The 19,445-nt window shown below is 48.9% G+C and overlaps 1 protein-coding gene across 2 annotated transcripts in view; it reads right to left on the bottom strand.

Moving 5' to 3' along the window:
- Positions 1-1,174: 1,174 nt before the first annotated feature.
- kdm6a (lysine (K)-specific demethylase 6A) overlaps positions 1,175-19,445 on the bottom strand; it is a 36,400-nt gene continuing 18,129 nt past the window's right edge. The window contains exons 7-30 of one of the 2 annotated variants that reach the window (XM_069663781.1): positions 16,842-16,896; positions 16,483-16,517; positions 14,326-14,419; positions 12,907-13,033; positions 12,217-12,315; positions 11,763-11,982; positions 11,303-11,443; positions 10,089-10,181; positions 9,931-10,008; positions 9,315-9,422; positions 8,844-9,212; positions 7,858-8,726; positions 7,280-7,409; positions 6,573-6,678; positions 5,397-5,602; positions 5,129-5,181; positions 4,967-5,041; positions 4,732-4,880; positions 4,532-4,646; positions 3,673-3,860; positions 3,330-3,471; positions 2,996-3,122; positions 2,203-2,373; positions 1,175-2,118 (exon numbers count right to left, since the gene is read on the bottom strand). In XM_069663781.1, coding sequence (XP_069519882.1) covers positions 2,086-2,118; positions 2,203-2,373; positions 2,996-3,122; positions 3,330-3,471; positions 3,673-3,860; positions 4,532-4,646; positions 4,732-4,880; positions 4,967-5,041; positions 5,129-5,181; positions 5,397-5,602; positions 6,573-6,678; positions 7,280-7,409; positions 7,858-8,726; positions 8,844-9,212; positions 9,315-9,422; positions 9,931-10,008; positions 10,089-10,181; positions 11,303-11,443; positions 11,763-11,982; positions 12,217-12,315; positions 12,907-13,033; positions 14,326-14,419; positions 16,483-16,517; positions 16,842-16,896 — 3,783 coding nt within the window. In that variant the 3' untranslated portion in view covers positions 1,175-2,085. The remainder of the gene's footprint in view (positions 2,119-2,202; positions 2,374-2,995; positions 3,123-3,329; positions 3,472-3,672; positions 3,861-4,531; positions 4,647-4,731; positions 4,881-4,966; positions 5,042-5,128; positions 5,182-5,396; positions 5,603-6,572; positions 6,679-7,279; positions 7,410-7,857; positions 8,727-8,843; positions 9,213-9,314; positions 9,423-9,930; positions 10,009-10,088; positions 10,182-11,302; positions 11,444-11,762; positions 11,983-12,216; positions 12,316-12,906; positions 13,034-14,325; positions 14,420-16,482; positions 16,518-16,841; positions 16,897-19,445) is intronic. The other variant, XM_069663782.1, reaches the window with a different exon arrangement.

Raw genomic sequence — 19,445 nt, 5'->3', positions numbered from 1 at the left:
AAATGGCACGGTGCAGCTCTCTGTGTTACAGCCATTATTAACCTTTTCAAACACTAACAGGGTGCAGAACCTTCTTTTACATCGAAAGCCGACACTAACATGCAGAACTGCTTCCTGTGTTCTGTCCTCTGGGCTCAGTCTGTCTCAGGTTCTCGCCTTCATGCCCTCAGGTACACCAACCAGTCTCACACTTAGATGCTTTCATGGCCTTTACACACTGTATATATAAAACAGGATGTACCCTCCACGATGTCACCCACTGGTTTGTTTGCCTTTTAGAAGCCTCAAGTTTGGTACTCGTCATGTGTCGCCATCTTGCTCATTTGGAGCCAGAAGTGACCATCTTTGGAGGAGAGGAAGGAGCTGGAGAGGAGCGAGGGGTTAACGAACGCTAAGCTATCACAGATGTGCTGCTACAGTTTATGATGAAACTTTCAAAGAGGATCAAAGACATTTTTTCTTTCGGTTATTTTGTTGAAATAAAGTCAGTTTGTTAAGAAGCACATCACCGACCGATTGGACGGTTTAAACTCCGACACGCTACAGTACCAGCTCCACGAAGGGGCCGGGAGCCTATCGTTGGTAAACTTTAAAGAGATAGTTCGGTTTGTTTGAACTACATACAGTGGATGCCGGTCAGCACGGAAGCTAGGCTACATGCTGCTGCAGATAGACTCACACTCACACCTACAGGCGATTTAGCGTCACCAGTGAACCTAACGAGCATGTCTGCGGACTGTGGGAGGAACCGGAGTACCCGGAGGGAACCCACGCATGCACGGGGAGAACATGCAGACTCCACACAGGAAGGCCCACTACGTCTGAACCGGGACTCAAACCAGGAACCTTCTAGCTAACCACTGCACCACCGTGAATTATAGTGATAGAAATTTAAAGTCCGTTGAGTTGATTGAAGTGACAGTAACGGCATCTTTCAGTGCCAGCTGAAGTTTTCCAGGACTGAACCTCTGAGAGAAGTTTGGTTTAGTTTCATGCAGAGGAAGGAAGATGACCTGAGAGGAGGATGAGAAGAGGAAAGAGGAAGAGAAAGAATGGCAAAAAGAAGAGAAGAGGAGGAGGGGCAAAGCAAAGAAGACAAACACAAAACAGGGGGGCTGCAGCAGATTTCTCCAGCCCATAATAATTCAGAAGAAGTGCACCAGAGCTGCAGATGTAAATAAAGACAGTTCTTGTTTATTGACTCATAAAACATCCTTCAAACAATAAACCTCTTCCAGGTCAGGTCTCTGTACAACGCTTACTAAGCAGCTCATAGAAAACATAGGAGGAGCCGTTGCTTAAAATCACAAGGCTCCTTCAGATTTAATGGCAGGTACTCTGGAAAAATTACAGCATTCCATCAACAAATATTTTCAAGCAATAAATATGCATTTATAAATAGTGTAAATTTACATGAAAATAAAAAAGAACACAAGTTAAAGTTCACTCTTTTGTCTCTGTGCAACCCTTTCTCTCTGTGACGTGGCTGTTTGTCTACTTCCTGCTTTCCCAAAGAAACTCGTCAAAGCTCCAGCAGATAAACGGATCCTAAAAAAGAGAGGGAGGGGGGAGTAAAGAATGTGTCACTCTACTTTCACATTACAAAACGTCTTGTTTCCTGACTGAGGAGGAGGAGGAGGAGGAGGAGGAGGAGGAGGAGTTTATCTAACGTACAAAAGACCAGCTATGCTAGTTATCGTCTCGTGGGGGGGTGGGGGGGGCAAAGCTCTCGTGTCACAAACATAAAGGAGAAAGAAACGTCAGTAGTCTTTGTGTGAACAGAATATGTACAAAACTTTAATTCATCATCTTTCTGGGGGGTGTTTGTGTTTTCTGGGCGAGCAGGAGGAGAACAGTCTGGTCATGATGAAGGAGGAGCTGCCCCCCCCACCCCCCACCCCCCACCCTGTAAAGTCCAGTCTGAGGGGGGGTCACCGCTCCGGGCAGGTTGCATAGACACACAGCTTTCACTCAGCTGCCTTATGGGAGAGCTACAGAGCGCCGCTTGAGGACCGCCGGCTCACTTCCTGAATATCAGAAAAGAAGAAGAGGTTTCCGGAGAGTTCTGCTGGAGAACAGTGAGCATCAAGAGGAGGAGGAGGAGGGCAGGGGGCTCGCCTGTGGGGACACAGAGGGACATCACTGAGCTCATGCATCGTGTCTGCTCGGGACAGAACTGCTGGGTTTGTGGCCGACACTTACGAGTGTGAACTGGTCGTAAACCTGCATGAGGTCCTCCATCTTGTACTGCTCCAGCACCACGAAGTTGTCCAGGTTAGTGCTCCCCCTGCGGGCACAGTCCTGGCAGTGCACCACGTACGTCTTCCTGCTGTTGCTCTCGCTGGTGACGAACAGCAGGTCGAACACCTCCACCTGCACGGGACAGAGACAGGAAGCGCAAACGGGTCAGGAAAAGAAGCTCATTATTTGTAACATATTTATTTAGGCTTAATAACGTTTGTAATTTGATATAGAAGATAAACGGGACCAACTGTTGCAACAAGCTACACGCTGCTAAAGAGGGAGAGGAGGCAGAGGAAGTACTCTTATGAGGAACTTTGTTATTTTCATGCAAAGTGTCAAAGTAAGTTTGGGAAGAAAGCAACAGGTTACACAAGATTTTATATCCTAGCATGTGCTGCTGCAAAGTGTACGATGATCTGTTGTTCTTCTGTGACAGACTCATAGACGTGTTTCTCTCTCCAGAAGGATCGCTGAAAGCAATGAAGGACAAACTGGAGAAAAACAAACGTATAAAAAGGCTTTTGCATATGCGTCTTGTTATAGCAGCAGTGTCTCAGCATTGAAATAAACAGCTTTACAATGTTAACAGTAAGATAATCACACTGTCCCCGAACGTCCTCCTAAAAGATAGTTCTTAGGTTTCACAAGTCCCATGTCCGACTCGTCCCCAAAAGACAGGAGAGAGTCAAACAGCAACAGCAGCTCAGGTGTCAGGAGGACGACTGCAGCGGGATGACGTCTGTGTTCTTACCTCACAGATGCTGCAGTAATGTGCTGGCTCGTTCTGCGTCCTCCCGTGCCACACCATCTCTTTCCCAGCAGCCAGCAGGAGTTCTCTCTGCATCTGACACTGCTTCAGAGTCCGCAACAAACAGTACCTGACACACACACACACACACACACACACACACACACACACACACACACACACACACACACACACACACACACACACACACACACACACACACACACACACACACACACACACACACACACACACACACACACACACACACACACACAGGTTAGCTGAGTGTAAAGTTATAAGAAAAACAGCTGAATAAGAGACAGAGAGTTCTCACTTGATCATCTCAAAGAGCTTATGGTCGGACACTTTGATGTTCCTGGCCATGTTCCAGGAGAGGTGGATCATGGGAACGATGGATTTGACGCTCTGCAGCTTGTTCCACTCGTAGCGCTCCACCGCCAGCTTGTACTGATGAGCTGACAAAAACAAGAGAGGCACACTTCATTTACGTCTGCACTTTGATTCATAACTCCAGCTGAAGTTCGAAACGCCCCCCGGCTCCGTCAGCAGCACGTTTGAACAGCTGCAGCGGTCTGCACCTGCAGGCTTCCTGCAGGGACCGGCAGCGCTATCCTGAGGCTTTATCTCAGCAGGCTTTAATGTGACATCTTTCTCACCTGTGAGGGGTCCCACGTTCCACGCGATGTTGTTGCACCAGCCGATGGCCTGAACCCAGTGAATCGTTCCTGTGTTGAGCCACACCAGGTCCCCCGGCCGCTGGATGAACCGGTAAACAGGCACGTTGGTCTCATACAGGTCCTCCAGGTTCGGCCACCAGGAGCCCATCAGGAAGTTGATGTTGTTCCTGTAGGAGGAGGGAAAACGGGCAACACGCTGTGATATATTTTTGGGGTCTTAATGAGTAATAGGTAAAAAAAGTTCTGGATTGCTCCAGGTGATTGCTTCAGTTGACAGCAACAAAACAGGCTGTAATGGCTGCAACATAATCCTTGATGGGTCAAAGGTCGTCCACTAAAAGTTCTTGTTGTTTGACAGGCTCAGATTGTTCTTCTAAGTGTGTGACAACATGACAGAAAGGATCCCTACAGAGATAGACCTTTTTGTTACAGAGGAAGATGATTGTTTTTTTTACATCGCTCTCTGCACACACACCAGACTCCATTCAGAAAAACACTGATTTTACCCTCCAGAAAGCAGGGGTTGCCGGTCTCTCTCTCTTCCTCTTTCAGTTAGTTTGTTTTGGTTATTTTGTGACTTTGGTGTTTTAAATGTTAAAATGTTATGTTAACGAACATGTATGTAACACACAAACACAACCTAACCAGGCGAGGCAGACCGAGACCTGCAACTCCTGTATTGAGGTAAAATGAGGTTTTTGCCAATGGAGTCTGGTGGCTTTGAAGAGAGCGATGGAACAGCTGTTTCTGTTCCTAAGAGTCATTCAGACAGTTAATTAGTTATAAAATAGGCCCATGTTTAAAATACAGTCAATCCTAAATATTATTCGTGTCTTACTTTTCACAGAAGTCGTTGATGACGCCCCAGTACGTTTCAGGAACAGCGAACCACTCACAGTCTCCAGGACCGATGTTGATGTTGACCGAGCAGAAGTTGTTGTTCTCTTGGTGACCTTCAAAATAAAAGCACAGGGTCACTAACAGAGGTAGGAAAAGTACACTGCAGATAACAGGTGCGCTGCTCCTGTCTTTGTATACCTGGAGTCCTGCTCCCGGGAACCTTCATGTAGAGCTGGACCGTGTTCATGCCCAGGATGGTGTGACCCACGTGGCTCAGCAGGTTACCGGCTGACACCACACGGGCAAAAGCTGGAAGTTTGGACAGCTCCTGCAGCTGCTGTTTCCACCTGAACGGGGCAGAGTTCACAGGTTATCATGTGACAGTAAAGACGAGGAAATCACTTCTCTTAAAGACGGTCGAACGATCACTCACTTCTTCTCATCAGAGAGGTCGATGTTGGTGCCAAACTTGATGTGTTTGAAAGGACCTTTCCTGCGCCGCATCGCACTGGTGAAGCAGGACAGTGTGACGCAGTCAGTAACATGAACAATAAACACACACACAAGGAGTAAAAAGGAGGAGACATAAACTCACCTGTCTGAGGAACCTGCTTCTGCTTCCATCTCCTTCTTCTTCTCGTTCTCCTCCTTTCAAAAGAAAAGTGACAGAAAGTCTTTAACAGAAACAAACTACATCAATTCTTTCTTTTCATCGTCATCAACAACAAAGCAGGCTGCTCATAAACATCTTCATTCAAATTCATTGTTGAAAATAGTACTCGTCTATAGTTAGGGATAGCCTGTGTGTGTGTGTGTGTGTGTGTGTGTGTGTGTGTGTGTGTGTGTTTATCTCTCCCACTGACCCTCAGGGACTCCTGGAAGGATGAGGCCTGGTACTGGGCGTATTTGATGATGGTGGTGTGGGAGCGACTGCTCTCGCAGCGCCACATCTTCCTGCTGCCGCTCGGGTCCCAGTTCTCATCGGTGGGCTGAGCCAGCTGGGTCCGCACCTCCACCAGGTGGTCCGGGTTGGCCTCCACCAACGTCTTAGTGGAGAACAGGCCCAGGTCTGCAGAGCAGCAGAGGGAGAAGAGTCTAACTTCAGACGCAGAGTCAGTACAGAGGCATTCACGTTGCCACGGAGACGTCCGGTTACATCATTATTCATATATGTTTAATAACTTTGCGTCTCTGAAGTTAGGGACATTTGTCTTTTATTTTGAAAGCCTGGCGTTATCCGGTCAAGACTCTGAGCTGACTACACATTTGTTTCTGCTCCTGTCGGTGAAACGCTCGCTAACGTTGTTTGGATTATTTTACAGTTATTAAACTGAATGTTTTTTTTCTGAAGTTTTGACTAAAGAATCTTGTAAATCGCTCGAAGTGACACAGATTTAGTATCAAACGAAAAATAAAAACATCGTGTTTAAAAATGCTCCCTCCTCAGTGCACTGCAGCAACATGTGATCATTCTGCTGGGTCTCGAGAGGTTAATATTCCTACAGGAAGCATGTTAAAGTTTGTTACGGTTATCTTCTGACTGAGGGAGAACAAGGCGAGATACTCAGAGTGAATCTGACTGCAGTCGTGCAGCAGGTGTAGAGCGAGCAGGCTTTCAGCAGGGCAGGAAGGTTGATTTGTCTTTTTGTAACTTTGAGAACAAAACTGAAATCAGTCTGAGATGACACTTTATACAACAGGCAGGAAGTCTTAGTGCTGGAGGAGCAGATGCTTGAAACTTGGCAGAAGCTCCTACATTTCCTCTCCAGCAACACGTGCAGTAACATCTCTCACTTGCAGGTGGTGCTGTTGTCATACATGTTATATTCCTCCACACACACACACACTTGCTGTCATGATCACAGAGACACACCCACAGAGCCACGTGAGACTGAGGAGACAGAAACATCCAGCTGCACATGCTCACAGCTGCTCTCGCTTTCACATTTACTGCTCCTAAACTCGACACGTTGAGACGCTGAAACACAAAAATGCACTTCAGCAGAGAGCGCGTTCTGCATCTGTGACCTGCTGCGTACCCAGTTTGAGAGCTCCAGCCAGGCCTCTGATGACGGTGACCGGGTTGGCAGCGCTTGTGCAGAACTGATGCAGAGGAGGGAAGAAGGCGTCCCTCTTGTTTTCCAGCTGCAGGTCAGAGAGAAGACACAGGAGCAGGTCAGAGAGGAGACGCAGGAGCAGGTCAGAGAGGAGACGCAGGAGCAGAGAGGAGAGGAGACACAGGAGCAGGTCAGAGAGGAGACGCAGGAGCAGGTCAGAGAGGACACGCAGGAGCAGAGAGGAGAGGAGACACAGGAGCAGAGAGGAGACACAAGAGCAGAGAGGAGAGGAGACACAGGAGCAGAGAGGAGAGGAGACACAGGAGCAGAGAGGAGAGGAGACACAGGAGCAGAGAGGAGACGCAGCAGCAGAGAGGAGAGGAAATGCAGGAGCGGAGAGGAGAGGAGAGGAGACACAGGAGCAGAGAGGAGAGGAGAGGAGACACGGGAGCAGAGAGGAGAGGAGAGGAGACACGGGAGCAGAGAGGAGACACAGGAGCAGAGAGGAGAGGAGACACAGGAGCAGAGAGGAGAGGAGACACAGGAGCAGAGAGGAGAGGAGACACAGGAGCAGAGAGGAGAGGAGAGGAGACACAGGAGCAGGTCAGAAGAACGTATTCGACACATTAAAAGGACACACGACAACAACATCCTGAATACTTGTCCTTCTGTGGCGCGGCTGCACGTACATAAATGCTGGGTGTGGGGGGGTTGAGTTTGTCCTTTGGCAGCGGAGGAGAGGGAGGGCGAGGCGGGCGCGGAGGAGGACACTTGTCCAGGATGATGCTGCTGGTCGACAGGCCGTTCTTCCCCAGGTTCCTGCAGACAGAGGCAGGGCAAGACATCAACACACAACTACAACTAACAACTGTAAGCACAAAGGAACCATTTCAGACAAGGGTTAGCTTAGCTTCCTAAAGCTAAAGCTAAACTCGTGCAACATGTCCCGTTCCTTCTCAGACTGTTGACACATTATAAAATGATAGCAACATTTCTATTCTGGATTTACACTGAAGCTCCTCCTGTTGTAGCTGGAACTGTCAGAACATCCTGAGTTACACCAAGGAGGCCCCTTATGAGGCTCAAGTTATGGTTGGAGATGCAGAACAATAAGAAAGAGAAGCGCAGCAACAAGAACAAATGTGGAGCATCATGACAGCTTCCTACTGGACTCAAAATCCTGGTATCAACACCGTCACACACCCAGAGGTGTACACACACACACACACACACACACTCACTCACTGTCCCCTCGCAGGCCTCTTACCTGCAGGCTTTGAGCACCTCGCTGGAGCTGGGGTAGATGGACACTGAGGACCAGGGAGCCAGACCAGCAGGGACACTGTGTCTCTGAGCTCCTCCTGAAGGCTCCACCTTCAGCGGGCTCTGGGAGTCCTCGGGCCCCTTCCCGTTGACCGTGGGCCCCTGGCTGTTGGTGCTGGACGGGCTGTTAAGGCAGGAGAGGCTGTTGTTGGTGTGAGGGTCCGCAGAGCGAGGAGAGGGCGTACTGACAGCGACGGACTGCTCGGACGCTGGCTTGGCGGCACCGTGGAGACCCGGGTGGACGTTGTTGATCTTCTCTGAGGAAGGCCCTCCGTGGTTACTGTAGTTATTGTTGTCGTCGTTACTGGTCGCATTGGCTTTTCCCTTTAGCAAGGCTGAGAGCTGAGGATTGTCTGAACTGAGCACGCTGGGGGCAGGAGAGCCGGGCTGAGACTGGCTAGCAGAGCTGTCCGTCACCCGCAGCTGGACGTGATTAGTCAATCCCTGCGCGGGGGCGGAGCTGGGACTTTGGGGCGTCCCTGCAGAATGCCTGACTGCCGCCTCTGAACCCGATGGCAAAGCAGCAGCTGCACCGTTGCTGCCGTTGTTGCCCCCTGAAGGCGTGGCATCTTTGGTGTGGACCCCTGAGGTAGTAGCGGAGTGGGGGGGTGAGGACAGGTGGTTGGGTGTGGACTGGGGGGAGGTGGGGGATAACGAGGAGGCCGAGGAGGAGGCAGTGCAGGGCCCAGAGGAATGTCCGACCTGATTGAGAATGCCAGAGGAAGAGAACGAGGTCTGAGGGGAGGAGGAGGAAGAGAAAGGAGGTTCTCCATTGGGACCTGCCGAATGTGAACCTGGACCTTTTTGAAGCCCCTGAGCAGAGAGGAGGAGCAGAGACACAGTTACAAACAATCACCCAGGAACATAGTGACATGCAGAACACAGGAAGGCGTCTGACTGACAGGAAACAACAACGGACCAGCGTGTTACCTGAGTGTTAGTGTTGCGTTGTTGGCTCCTCCAGGTCTCGTCTGCGTGACTGGGACTACTGGTAGTGCTGCTGGTGCTGGGGTGACTGGCGGCTGTGCAGTTGTGAGGTAGAGAGTTCTGCTGCGGGTAAGGCACGTTTCCGTTGCTCGGGCCGCCTCCTCCCAGTCCCAGGGTGTGATTCTTGTCCAGGTGTGGACTCGAAGAACAGGATCCATTGGCTGTGGGCTGGGTGACACAAGGGGGCCGGATGGCTGTGTGATTGAGGGGGGAGGTGCGGGAGAGGCCTGCGTGGGGTTGAGAGGGCTCAGCCAAAGGACCATTGGGAAGGCTGGGCCGCGGCTGGCCTCCCGCTGCTGCCTGCTGCCTCATCTGACAGAACAGACACAAACAGAAGCATTATCATGTGTTAATAACCAGCACACAGCAGATACACTCCTCTATCGGCCCGTATAACCAGAGCTGCGTGTCTACCTGCTGCTGATGCTGCTGCATGAGAGAGAACTGGTTCTCCAGCTGCTCCAGCATCTGCACCTGAGGGGGCTTGAGGTTTGCTCGGTTGCTCCGCAGGTGATCCAGGTGCTGCATGTTCCACAACAGAGCGTTATTTCATTTAGCCGCTCACAGTTTTCATTTTGTTTGTGTAAATGTAAACACATGATCGGTTATTGATTTGGAAAAAGGGAGGAGCTGGGCGATAAATCCATGACATGAATGATGTCATTTACAGAAGGTTCAAAGCTATTGTCACTTTAGCTCGGGTTATTACAGGAGGGAGCCGCCACGACCTCCCTGAGCTCCTGGAGTGTATAGTTCCAGCAGGGTTCTCTTCAGACAGGCAGCATGCACTAACACAAGTGAGGCGTTCATGACCTACAGAGTCTCCTCAGACGGCTGAACGTGGTTTTGCTTTCAGCAGGTCGACTCTTAAAACTCTCTGACACTTTGTCTCCTCAACAATGTGGAAACATTAACACGTGAGGTTATTCACAGGAGCTACATTAGCCTCTTCTACTTTATAAGAACATAACAGACTCTGTTATAAAGGTTTCTCTACAAACACAACACGTGCCCCTGAGATGTTTCCTACCTGGAGCTTCTGTGGCGTTAGGTACCAGCTGGGGATCTGCTGCTGATTGGGGCTGTTCACCCACGAGTCTGCAGCTCCCTGTGACAGAGACAGAAACGTGGACCATGGCTCTAACCTCTGCAAATGTCAAGTAGAATATTGATAGGAGTTAGCTGTACCTTGGCTGGGCTGGCAGTGCGTTTCTTCTTGGCAGGACTGGCCTGTGCGTCTGTGTGGTTGCTGGCGGTCTGGCCTCCCTCCCCCTTACAGGCCTGAAAGCACAGAGACGCAGCTCGTGAGGAAACACCGCACTGGCATTAAGAACAGACAAACCTTTCTGCACAGATACACCAGATGCTACATTTACATGCACAACAATGTGAGAGTTATAAAACTGATGTTTGACAATACTCTGATTGGAATGTGGCTTTCACCTTAATCTAACGGTCAGAGGTCGATTAAGGTCAGAATCAGAGTATTCATGCTGTGAGTCACGTGTGGGCGGTGGAGGGTTTCAGGACATGCAGACAACAAACAGTTCCTCGTGGAGTTTACAGCGAACATCTGGGGACACTTAATCAATAATAACTTTCATTTAAAGCTTCATCAACGTTCCTCTCAGTCCTCTGTGTTCGGTTACGGTGTGACTCAGGCGAGTGCTCGGGATGGAGAGGATGTTATTAGCTGCATGACGTCGATGGTTAATATTAACATTGCATGAAAACACATTTGATGATGAAAATAAGAGGACTAAATAAAGATGAAGTGTTGATGTGAGGTCTGTATTAAGATCTAAGTCAAAGAGCTCTGATTCTTCAAGGTCTGATCAAGAGTTAAACATTTTCAGAAAGAATAAAGAGGAAGCCACAAAGGTCATGTCATTATATTCCTTAAAGGGAAACTCACACGTTTACATATTCTGGGGTCAAATTACTGAAAGGTCACGGTCTGGGTTTCTGTCTTTACAGATCCTGTCGTGGTGTTGTCAGACAGACGCATTCTCAGCGCTGCATTTGGCCAAGTATGTTTAAATGACTGCACGAGACTTGTGCCTCTTTTCAATTAGGATACGAGTTGTGTGACATAATGAGTCCCTCGCAGCTTTGCCTTTTACTTTCACACTTGTCATTTGTCACCGAGCGGCGCTGTGAAGGTCAACTACACTTTGGTAATTAGACTATCGAAATATGGGCCTCGCTCCAACTCCTCCAGCATGATTCCTCTTTTATCTCACGTGGCAGAAGTCTAGCTTGGATGCAAACAAGGATTTAACATGAATATCTGACGTGGATAAAACATGTGAGCGTATCAGAGCGAGGCCTCAGCTTTAACAGAGCTCATATAGTTTATTGTTGAAGTAATTTCCAAGAGGCTCGTAGGAGCTGGATCTCACCTGCTGTGCCTGTGCTGTGTTCAGGGCCCCCTGCCTGGACGTGAGCTCAGCAGGAATGGGAAGGCTCCACGCCTCCTCAATACTAGGAAGCATTTTACTCTTATTCTGCAGACTACCTGGCTGAAGGTTACACAACTGAGCCTAGGAGAGATCGTGTAAGACACAGACTTTAGTGCTGAACACACAATCATAAAGACTTCTTGTCTGAGTGTTTCAGGTTTACAGAATATAAACAGAAATGTTCAATGTCATGAGAAATGTTTTACAGTTACAGTGAGGAACATGTGTTTAAACACACCAATATGAATCATTATTCATATCTCAGTGCTCACAAATCAAAATGACAAAAAGCACATTTTAAATTGGATTGCTTTAGCAATGCCCGTCAATAATCACATCACTTCAATACACACGCACAACATCTAACACAGGGTGTGACGGGTGAGGGAGGTCTAACTACCTGCAGCAGTTTGATGCGTTGTGTGAGCGCGGCCGTGTTAAGGCAGGCCTTGCTGCGTGTAGCGTTGACGTAGCACTTGATGGCGTCGTGCGGCTGCCCGCAGGACTCGTAGAGGGTCCCCAGGTCCATCCAGGCGGCCGCGTGGCTGTGGTCCAGTTGAACGGCACAGATGTAGGCCTGCAGAGCATCCATAGGCTGGTTCTGCTGCTGGTAGAGAACCCTGAGGGCAAAGAGGAGGTGGTTCTCTTAACAGCTTCCAGGATTCAGGTCTTTATCTTATCTGAACCATCACAGGGACTCCCTGAGGACACCCCCCCCCCCACCTTCCATCTATCTATAGACGGTCTCTTTTTCTCCTGCGGCTCTGATACCCACCGTCTCTGTGTTAAGCATCCCCACGCCTCTGACCTTTACAGTTCCTCTCAGTGTAAGAATATAGTGTTTGTGCTCTTACCCTATGGAGCACCAGGTGTCAGCGCTGGCCTCCGACTTGTCGATGGACTGACGGTAAGAGATGAAGGCATCCTGCACCTTCCCGATACTGGAGTAGCACCTGGAGGAGAGAAGGCAGAGTAGAGCTGACCACATCTGATTGCACAAAGAACTTCTCATGGTCCAGATCGTGTGACAACATTTGGTGTGAATAGTTATTATTTTTAGTTTTGTCAGCGGCGCTTTCTTCTAGTAAGCATTCAGATTTAATCTTCCTCTCTCACCTGGTTGAAGCATCTACCTGCTGCCTGATTCCATGTGGATGCAGCAGAACAGACAAATGACCCTGCAGAAAAACACTCCCGATAACGCCCAGTGTATCTGTAACACCCCTGTTTTTGCAAGGGGCAAAATTGCCTCACTGTGACACTGTGACTAGCCAAGCTAAGCTAACACCTTAAGGGACAGCATGGACCCTCGGGGGGGTCGTATGCTTTTCTGCTCAAACGCTTGTGTGCATTCAACCTGCACATCTCCCCCCAGGAGAAACTAACAGCAAAGAAACAACAGCATGTGGTGTCGAGCGTCTGCCTCCACAAAATGCTCATGTAGCTAACATGGCTAACACAGCACACCGGCAGAGGGCTAAAACAAACACACTTATCAGCACATCTGAGAGTCTGACAGTTTCACTCACACCTGTTTGTCTTACCTGCCGAGGAAGTACCAGGACTGTCCAGAGTTAGGGTCTGCTTCTAGAGACTTCTGCAGACACTGGATGGCATAGCTGTCCTTGGTGCCTTTATCGCCCAGCTGCTCCACCGTGTGATGCATCCAGCCTGGAGGAGCAGAGCGACAGATCAGAGGGAGCCTTCGAGACGGAGCTCACACACCTCTAACAAAAAGCTTAGACGTGCAGCAGAGTCAGAGCAGAGAGCGCATTCATACAAACACAGGTACCGGAGGAAAAAAGAAACCACGGTCTGATGTGCAAATGGATTTGACTCTTAAACAAATGGCTGGTCCTTCCAAAGCCTGAAGAAGGAAGGGAGGCAGACGAAGAGGGGGATGGGTTCTCTTCACACACGCACGCGCACACACGCACGCACGCACGCACGCACGCACGCACGCACGCACGCACGCACGCACGCATTTTACCGTTTCTTGTTTGTGTTTGTTGTTTGAATGTAAACCGCCTCTGCTCGGACGATCTAATCAATGCCCACCGCAAGGGGCAGCCTGAGCCAGACATGTCTGCGACGAGTTGACCACGTCGAGGCAGGTGTACATGTCGTTACAATCATTCTCCTCATGAAGTGAAAACAGATTTTTAACTTTACTGTCAGCGTGAAGCTCGTCAAACTAAATGATCACATCGTCCGTGCAGTCGTGTTCATTCACTGGATCAGAAACCTCATCACAAACCTATGCAGATCATTCCCAGTGCACATCCAACATGTTCACACAGAGAAGCAATTCAAACATATTCCTGCATTTCTTTCTCATTCTGTCGCAGGTTGTGCAGATGTGCTTCAGCTAGACGTCACTTGATAAAGAGCTGTTCTGCATGCTGTGACACATAGAGCAGCTCTGTGTGCTAGTGTGCAGTCAGTCCCATGCCCAACTTCTTTCTTTGCTTCTGACAGCTTCAGACTGGCTCTGGCTGCACTCTCCTTCAAACAGGTGGTCACATTTTAGCTGCGCTGGCCGGCTGCTCCGAGGGCCAACACGGAGTTTGCTTGCATCATCAATCTATTTCTAGAAACACTTTCCATACCCTCTTGTCTTTTTGCCAACACTTACTAAAATCAAATTCCTAAATATTCCCGGTTACAAACTCTGCACACAAACACCGAGACACATCATTTAGCATTTGAGTGCACGTGCGTGTGTGCGCTCTGAGTGGGGGAAGGGAACAGGAGAAAACAATGCTCTGCTGCACACTCACACTCGCACGTTAAAAATCAGGTACAAAGGAGCAGAAAACTTACAACTATATAACTAAGCCAGCAACATGATGCATTCCCATCCCAAACTGTGCACAAGCCTAATGCATGACCACCATACGAAGTGCTCAAACATGCAGGCAACTTCCACATGCAGAGCTGAGAGCATGAATAAGGACACTCACCCAGTTGTTGCAGTGTGGTGGCCTTCACCTGTGCAGGAAGATTTTCAGTCTGCAGCAGACTTTCATACGCTTCTTTCGCCGCTCTGTATTTCTTCTGCGGACAGAACGAGAGAGACGGAGGGAGAGAGAGACGGAGGGAGAGAGAGACAGAGGTGGAGAGAGACAGAGGTGGAGAGAGACAGAGGGGTTGTTTAAGCCAGACAGGAGGGTCACTGTTTTATGGTTCTAACTGGACAGACACAAAGAGTCTTCAGACCTCCTCACACTCGTAATGACCGGCCAGCCAGTCGCACACACACACACACACACACACACACACACACACACACACACACACACACACACACACACACACACACACACACACACACACACACACACACACACACACACACACACACACACACACACACACACACACACACACACACACACACACACACACACACACGGGGGAGGGTCAGCGTGGACGAGGACAGGCCAGACTCAACACGTCTGGAAGCTTTAAGTGTGTGTGTGTGTGTGTGTGTGTGTGTGTGTGTGTGTATCCGCTGCATTGCACACTTTGTTTTTTGGGGGAACCTGAGCTGCTCTGTCTGAGGTGAACTCGCTGTTTGTTTTAACTCTGCGACCTTCTTGACCTTCAGTCTGAACCTGATTCTAGAAGTTTCTCTTATCAGCTAACACAGACACACACACAGACACACACACACACACACACACAGACACACACACACACTGTCTGGTCCTGGACTCTTCCTGTCTGCACACAATAAAGACACCTCCGGGTAAACACTGACACTTGGGGCACATAAATGAGAGAAGCTCTTGGTGGTTCCTTCCTGCTCAGGCTAATGACCGTCGTTGAGGCAAACCTGGGACAGACAACGAGCACCGGTCTGACAGGATCTCCTGATTGGCTGTTTGACTGCCACCATCAATTAAAAGCATTCACATCAGTTTAAGAACTAAAGATTCAACTACAAACACAAGATCTGAATTTCAGTTCAGCCTGAGAGGAAATGTGTTTCTGCTGCAGACTGATTTCTGGAGGTCACAACTTCCAGCAGGTCCACGCCTCGGTTTAAATAAGTATTCAAGAACAAATCAGCGTCAGGCTGTTTCAGTACAAGAGGACGGAAAAGCACCACTTCTTCACCGTGCACCAAATCTACATTGTTACAAGGTTACAATTTCATCAGATGCTTTTGTCCAAAGCGACGAACATCTGAGAGTTAATACAACACAAGCAACGATCGAGACAGGAGGGGGCGGAGTCAGTGAGAGCCAACACACAGCTTCAGGTGCGACAGGACACTGGTGCTGACAGGCAGAGCACAGGGCGTCAACAACATCAACAAGGTCGATATAGTCATCATCATCAAAGTCATCACCATCATTAAGGTCAGAGGTCATAAAGAGCTGGGTCTGTAGCTTCTTCTTAAAGGTGAAAGGGACTCTGCGGACCGAATGGAGTTTGGTAGCTCGTTCCACCACCGGGGGGGCGACTGAGGAGAAAACTCTAAGAGACCAGGCGCCTTTCATTGGCAGAGCGTAGTGGGCAGGACGGAGTGTACACACCTGGATGAGGGCGTTCAGGTAGACAGGAGACGTTTTTGTTGCTGTTTTGTAAGCGAGCAACCGGGTTTGAATTTGATGCGAGCGGCAGCTGGGAGCCAGTGGAGTGATACGAGCGGTGGAGTGATACGAGCGGTGGAGGGATACGAGCGGTGGAGGGATACGAGCGGTGGAGGGATACGAGCGGTGGAGGGATACGAGCGGTGGAGGGTCGTGCTGTTTTGGGTTGACTGTGGCACATGTTTCTATTGCACATGCGCACATCATAATCGCGATGGTTACACGATACATCGTTCAGCCTCATCATGTGCAGAATTAAAATAGCTGGAAGGCTTTCGTGCATTAGGGCTCAGAGGCTTTAATGTCTGCGCTGAACCCAGGGCCGTCTGTGAGCATGTCTACTCCTCACTGAACCCTGCAAGCGTCTCCACTCTGTGTCGTCACCTGGCACCTCCATACACAACCACACTCATGTCCTCTTCTATTCCAAGCTATTGCAAACAAACGGTGATATTTGGTCTTTGCAGCTTGTGTCCCAACATTAAACTGAATCAAATATAAACTTGACTTTTTGCTCACCTGGATCTCATACAAATGAGCGATGTGGAACTGGACTGTGGAAACAAAGCAGAGAAAAGCAGAACATTACTCTTACATATAATCAGCTCAGCCCCTGGCCTTCAGTGTGTACAGGCTGCAGACAGTATGGAGCACAGATGGGAGGGGGTGAACATGTAATCTGAAATCACAGTGTGTCAGTCTCCAAGGCAACCCCGGTCTGAGGCGGAGTCAGCACAGAGGAAGAGCTGATCTGTAGAAATGTTCCTGCGCCCTCTCAATATGTGCTTTCTACCAGAGACAGGCTGCTGCGTTCAGATAACATTACAGAGCAGTGCACGGCTGCCTCTGGGGATTCCACCTGTAATAATCACACTTACTTTCAGCTTTGGACAAAGTGCAGAGGTTGGAGTCGATCAAAGCCAGCTGAAAATGCTGCAGAGAAGAAAAAACAGACATTTAATTATCAATGCAAATACATGGACTTTGACCTGATCTACAGCCTGCATAATGTTACTGACACAAAGCTCCTAGTTCTCTGCACATAAAGCTCTGGATCGTTAGAAGTCTTGATGTTGAAACCCAACAGGCAGACGTGCTGGAAACATTGTTCATCATCCCGTTTAAAATGATTAAAAAAAATGAAATCAGAGTCTTTCATCTTTTTGCAGCTGCTTTAAAGGGAAGGCTCCCGTCTGTCCCATCATCTTGTTGTACGTACAGACATTGCGTGTAAAAGTGGATGAGGACACGTATCATGTTGTTTAAATCAATCTAAATAAAAACTCTAACATCCAAAGCATTCGCTCTTTTTGCAGCAGAGAGGTTAGTCTTTGCTCTTTTGCATGACCATGCTGTACATTGGTAGATGATGTCATTACATGCATCAGGTTCCTGTTCAGTGATTAAGTCACTACGATACGTTATTTACGGTGTAACACGTGGTGAAAACTTTCTGGCTGCGAGAGATTTTAGTTTGCTGACATATTATCTTTTTTTTATTTGAGATACACTCAAACAGGATCATACAAATATTACATAACCTGCATTTTTAGGTTGCACAAATGTAAGGAACATTTAACATTTAAAAATACTCCAATCAACGACATCACAAAGACCAGAAACATGGAAAAAATGTTGTTCTCGACGATCTTCTCTGATTCACTGAACGCTCCAACAGATCCACAACAAACCATGAATGAACCCTGCTGACCGTAACATGAGAGGCCACTGACAGCCGGAGGGGCCGAACAAAGATGTCCTCGTCTCTGTGTCGCTCATCTAACTCCTCCTTCTCTTCCTCCTCCAACCACGAATCCAAGTCCTCAATATTACTAGTTCATTTTACAAAGTTAGAACTGCATCCTATCCCATCATCTGATCTGAAGACAGTGTTACCGGGTGAGGCAGATGTCTGCAGAGGCTTGCAGAGGCGTGGCACGCTACCAGCCAACATCTCCACCAGGGTCAATGAACTGATTAGCCCACGAGTGCATCACACAGCTGCAGATTCAACTCTCTCCTCAGGCTCTGTCCTGACTCCCTGGCTTCCATACACCTCTATTACATCCCTCATGTGCTGACATAGTACACCACCATTAAGTATGGCTAAAGCTGTACTGAAGCCATTGTAGTGCTTCAGGCTGAAAAATGTTCAAATGTGGACGCCTGATTCTGTTAATCTGCAAAAGGAGGCACTCAGGCTCCCTTAGGTGGCTTCAAGGTGACATGTATCACTGCACCGGGCCCCAATGCAGTCTCACACACACACACACACACACACACACACAGCTGCATGCATTTAAGAGACGCCGGCAAATCTGGGTCAGAAAAACCTGCACGTGAAAACCTGCAGAAACCGGGAGCTGCACATGAGAATGTAGCACACTCAGAGAACAGACTGTACTGCTGCTGCTGCTGCTCCTCCTCTGGTTGTAGATTTCTTAGAAGAAGAAGAGGAAGAGGAGGAAAGGCAAATATATCTGAATCTGCCATCTGGAGCTTTGTGCAAAAAAAAAAGCTGCAACCACAAACACACTTAAAGCAGAGACGAGCAGCGCAGCAGCAGCCGGTCAATGTCAGACAGATAAAAATCAAGATGCGACCAGCTGGATGTGTCTCTGTGTGGTTCACCCAGGGGCCGCCGGAGATTCACACACTTACACGTGCGCCCACACACATCGCTGAGAATACACTCCTTTGAAGCAGAGCTATCAGACACACTCATCACGAGCATAACGTTAAGAGAATCTGTGTGTTACCGAGATGGCTGGCACTCCTCTTAGAAGCCCTCTGCATCCTCCTGAAGGTCCCCTCCTCGGTCTCCTTCCCTTCCTTCTCTTTCACACTTGCTCCTCCAACCAGGCAGATAATGCAGCACGATTGTCAGCTCGGTATTCCACCTCCCTCCCCTCATGTCTCGCCTTCCTCCCTCTCTCTCCTCGTCTCTCTGCTATCATTCTTACCCTCTCTCTCTCTCCCCCTCCTTCCCCCTCTTCTCTCCTGGTGTCACTGATTACTATTCAGCAGACGGCTGCAGTGGAGAGTGCAGAGAGATGACACACAATACCTCAAAGCTGGAGCAGGCAGCACACACACACACACACACACACACACACAAACACACACACACACTGCACCTCTCCCTGGCTCTGCACAGACAGCCAACTCATCACCTTACCAATAAACACGCTGCACAAACACACATTTCTCCTTCTGTCTTGGGCTAAATAAGCAGCGACAACCGAGTCCGGAGAGTGTGGGAGTCTGTGCATACAGTGGGTAAAAAATAAATCAGAGCATATAGCAAGAATAATTATGGAGCAGAAATGTTAAATTGCAGAGGCTGGCTCCAAATTACTGTGCAGGCACGTCCCAATCACTTGAAGCTGCGGCTGTGTAATAACAGGATCTCGTTAAAGGACTGGGATTAAATTTACGTCGATAACGTTTAGGGCTGGGACGGTTTGCTTTCCTCCCGCATA

Source organism: Semicossyphus pulcher, unplaced genomic scaffold (genome assembly GCF_022749685.1).
Source record: "Semicossyphus pulcher isolate SPU_LCO1_2020_fin unplaced genomic scaffold, fSemPul1.0.p SCAF_15, whole genome shotgun sequence".
In the NCBI taxonomy this organism is placed as follows: domain Eukaryota; kingdom Metazoa; phylum Chordata; class Actinopteri; order Labriformes; family Labridae; genus Semicossyphus; species Semicossyphus pulcher.
The sequence above is the reverse complement of the archived record's forward strand: the minus strand, read 5'-3'. Positions and strand labels throughout refer to the sequence as shown.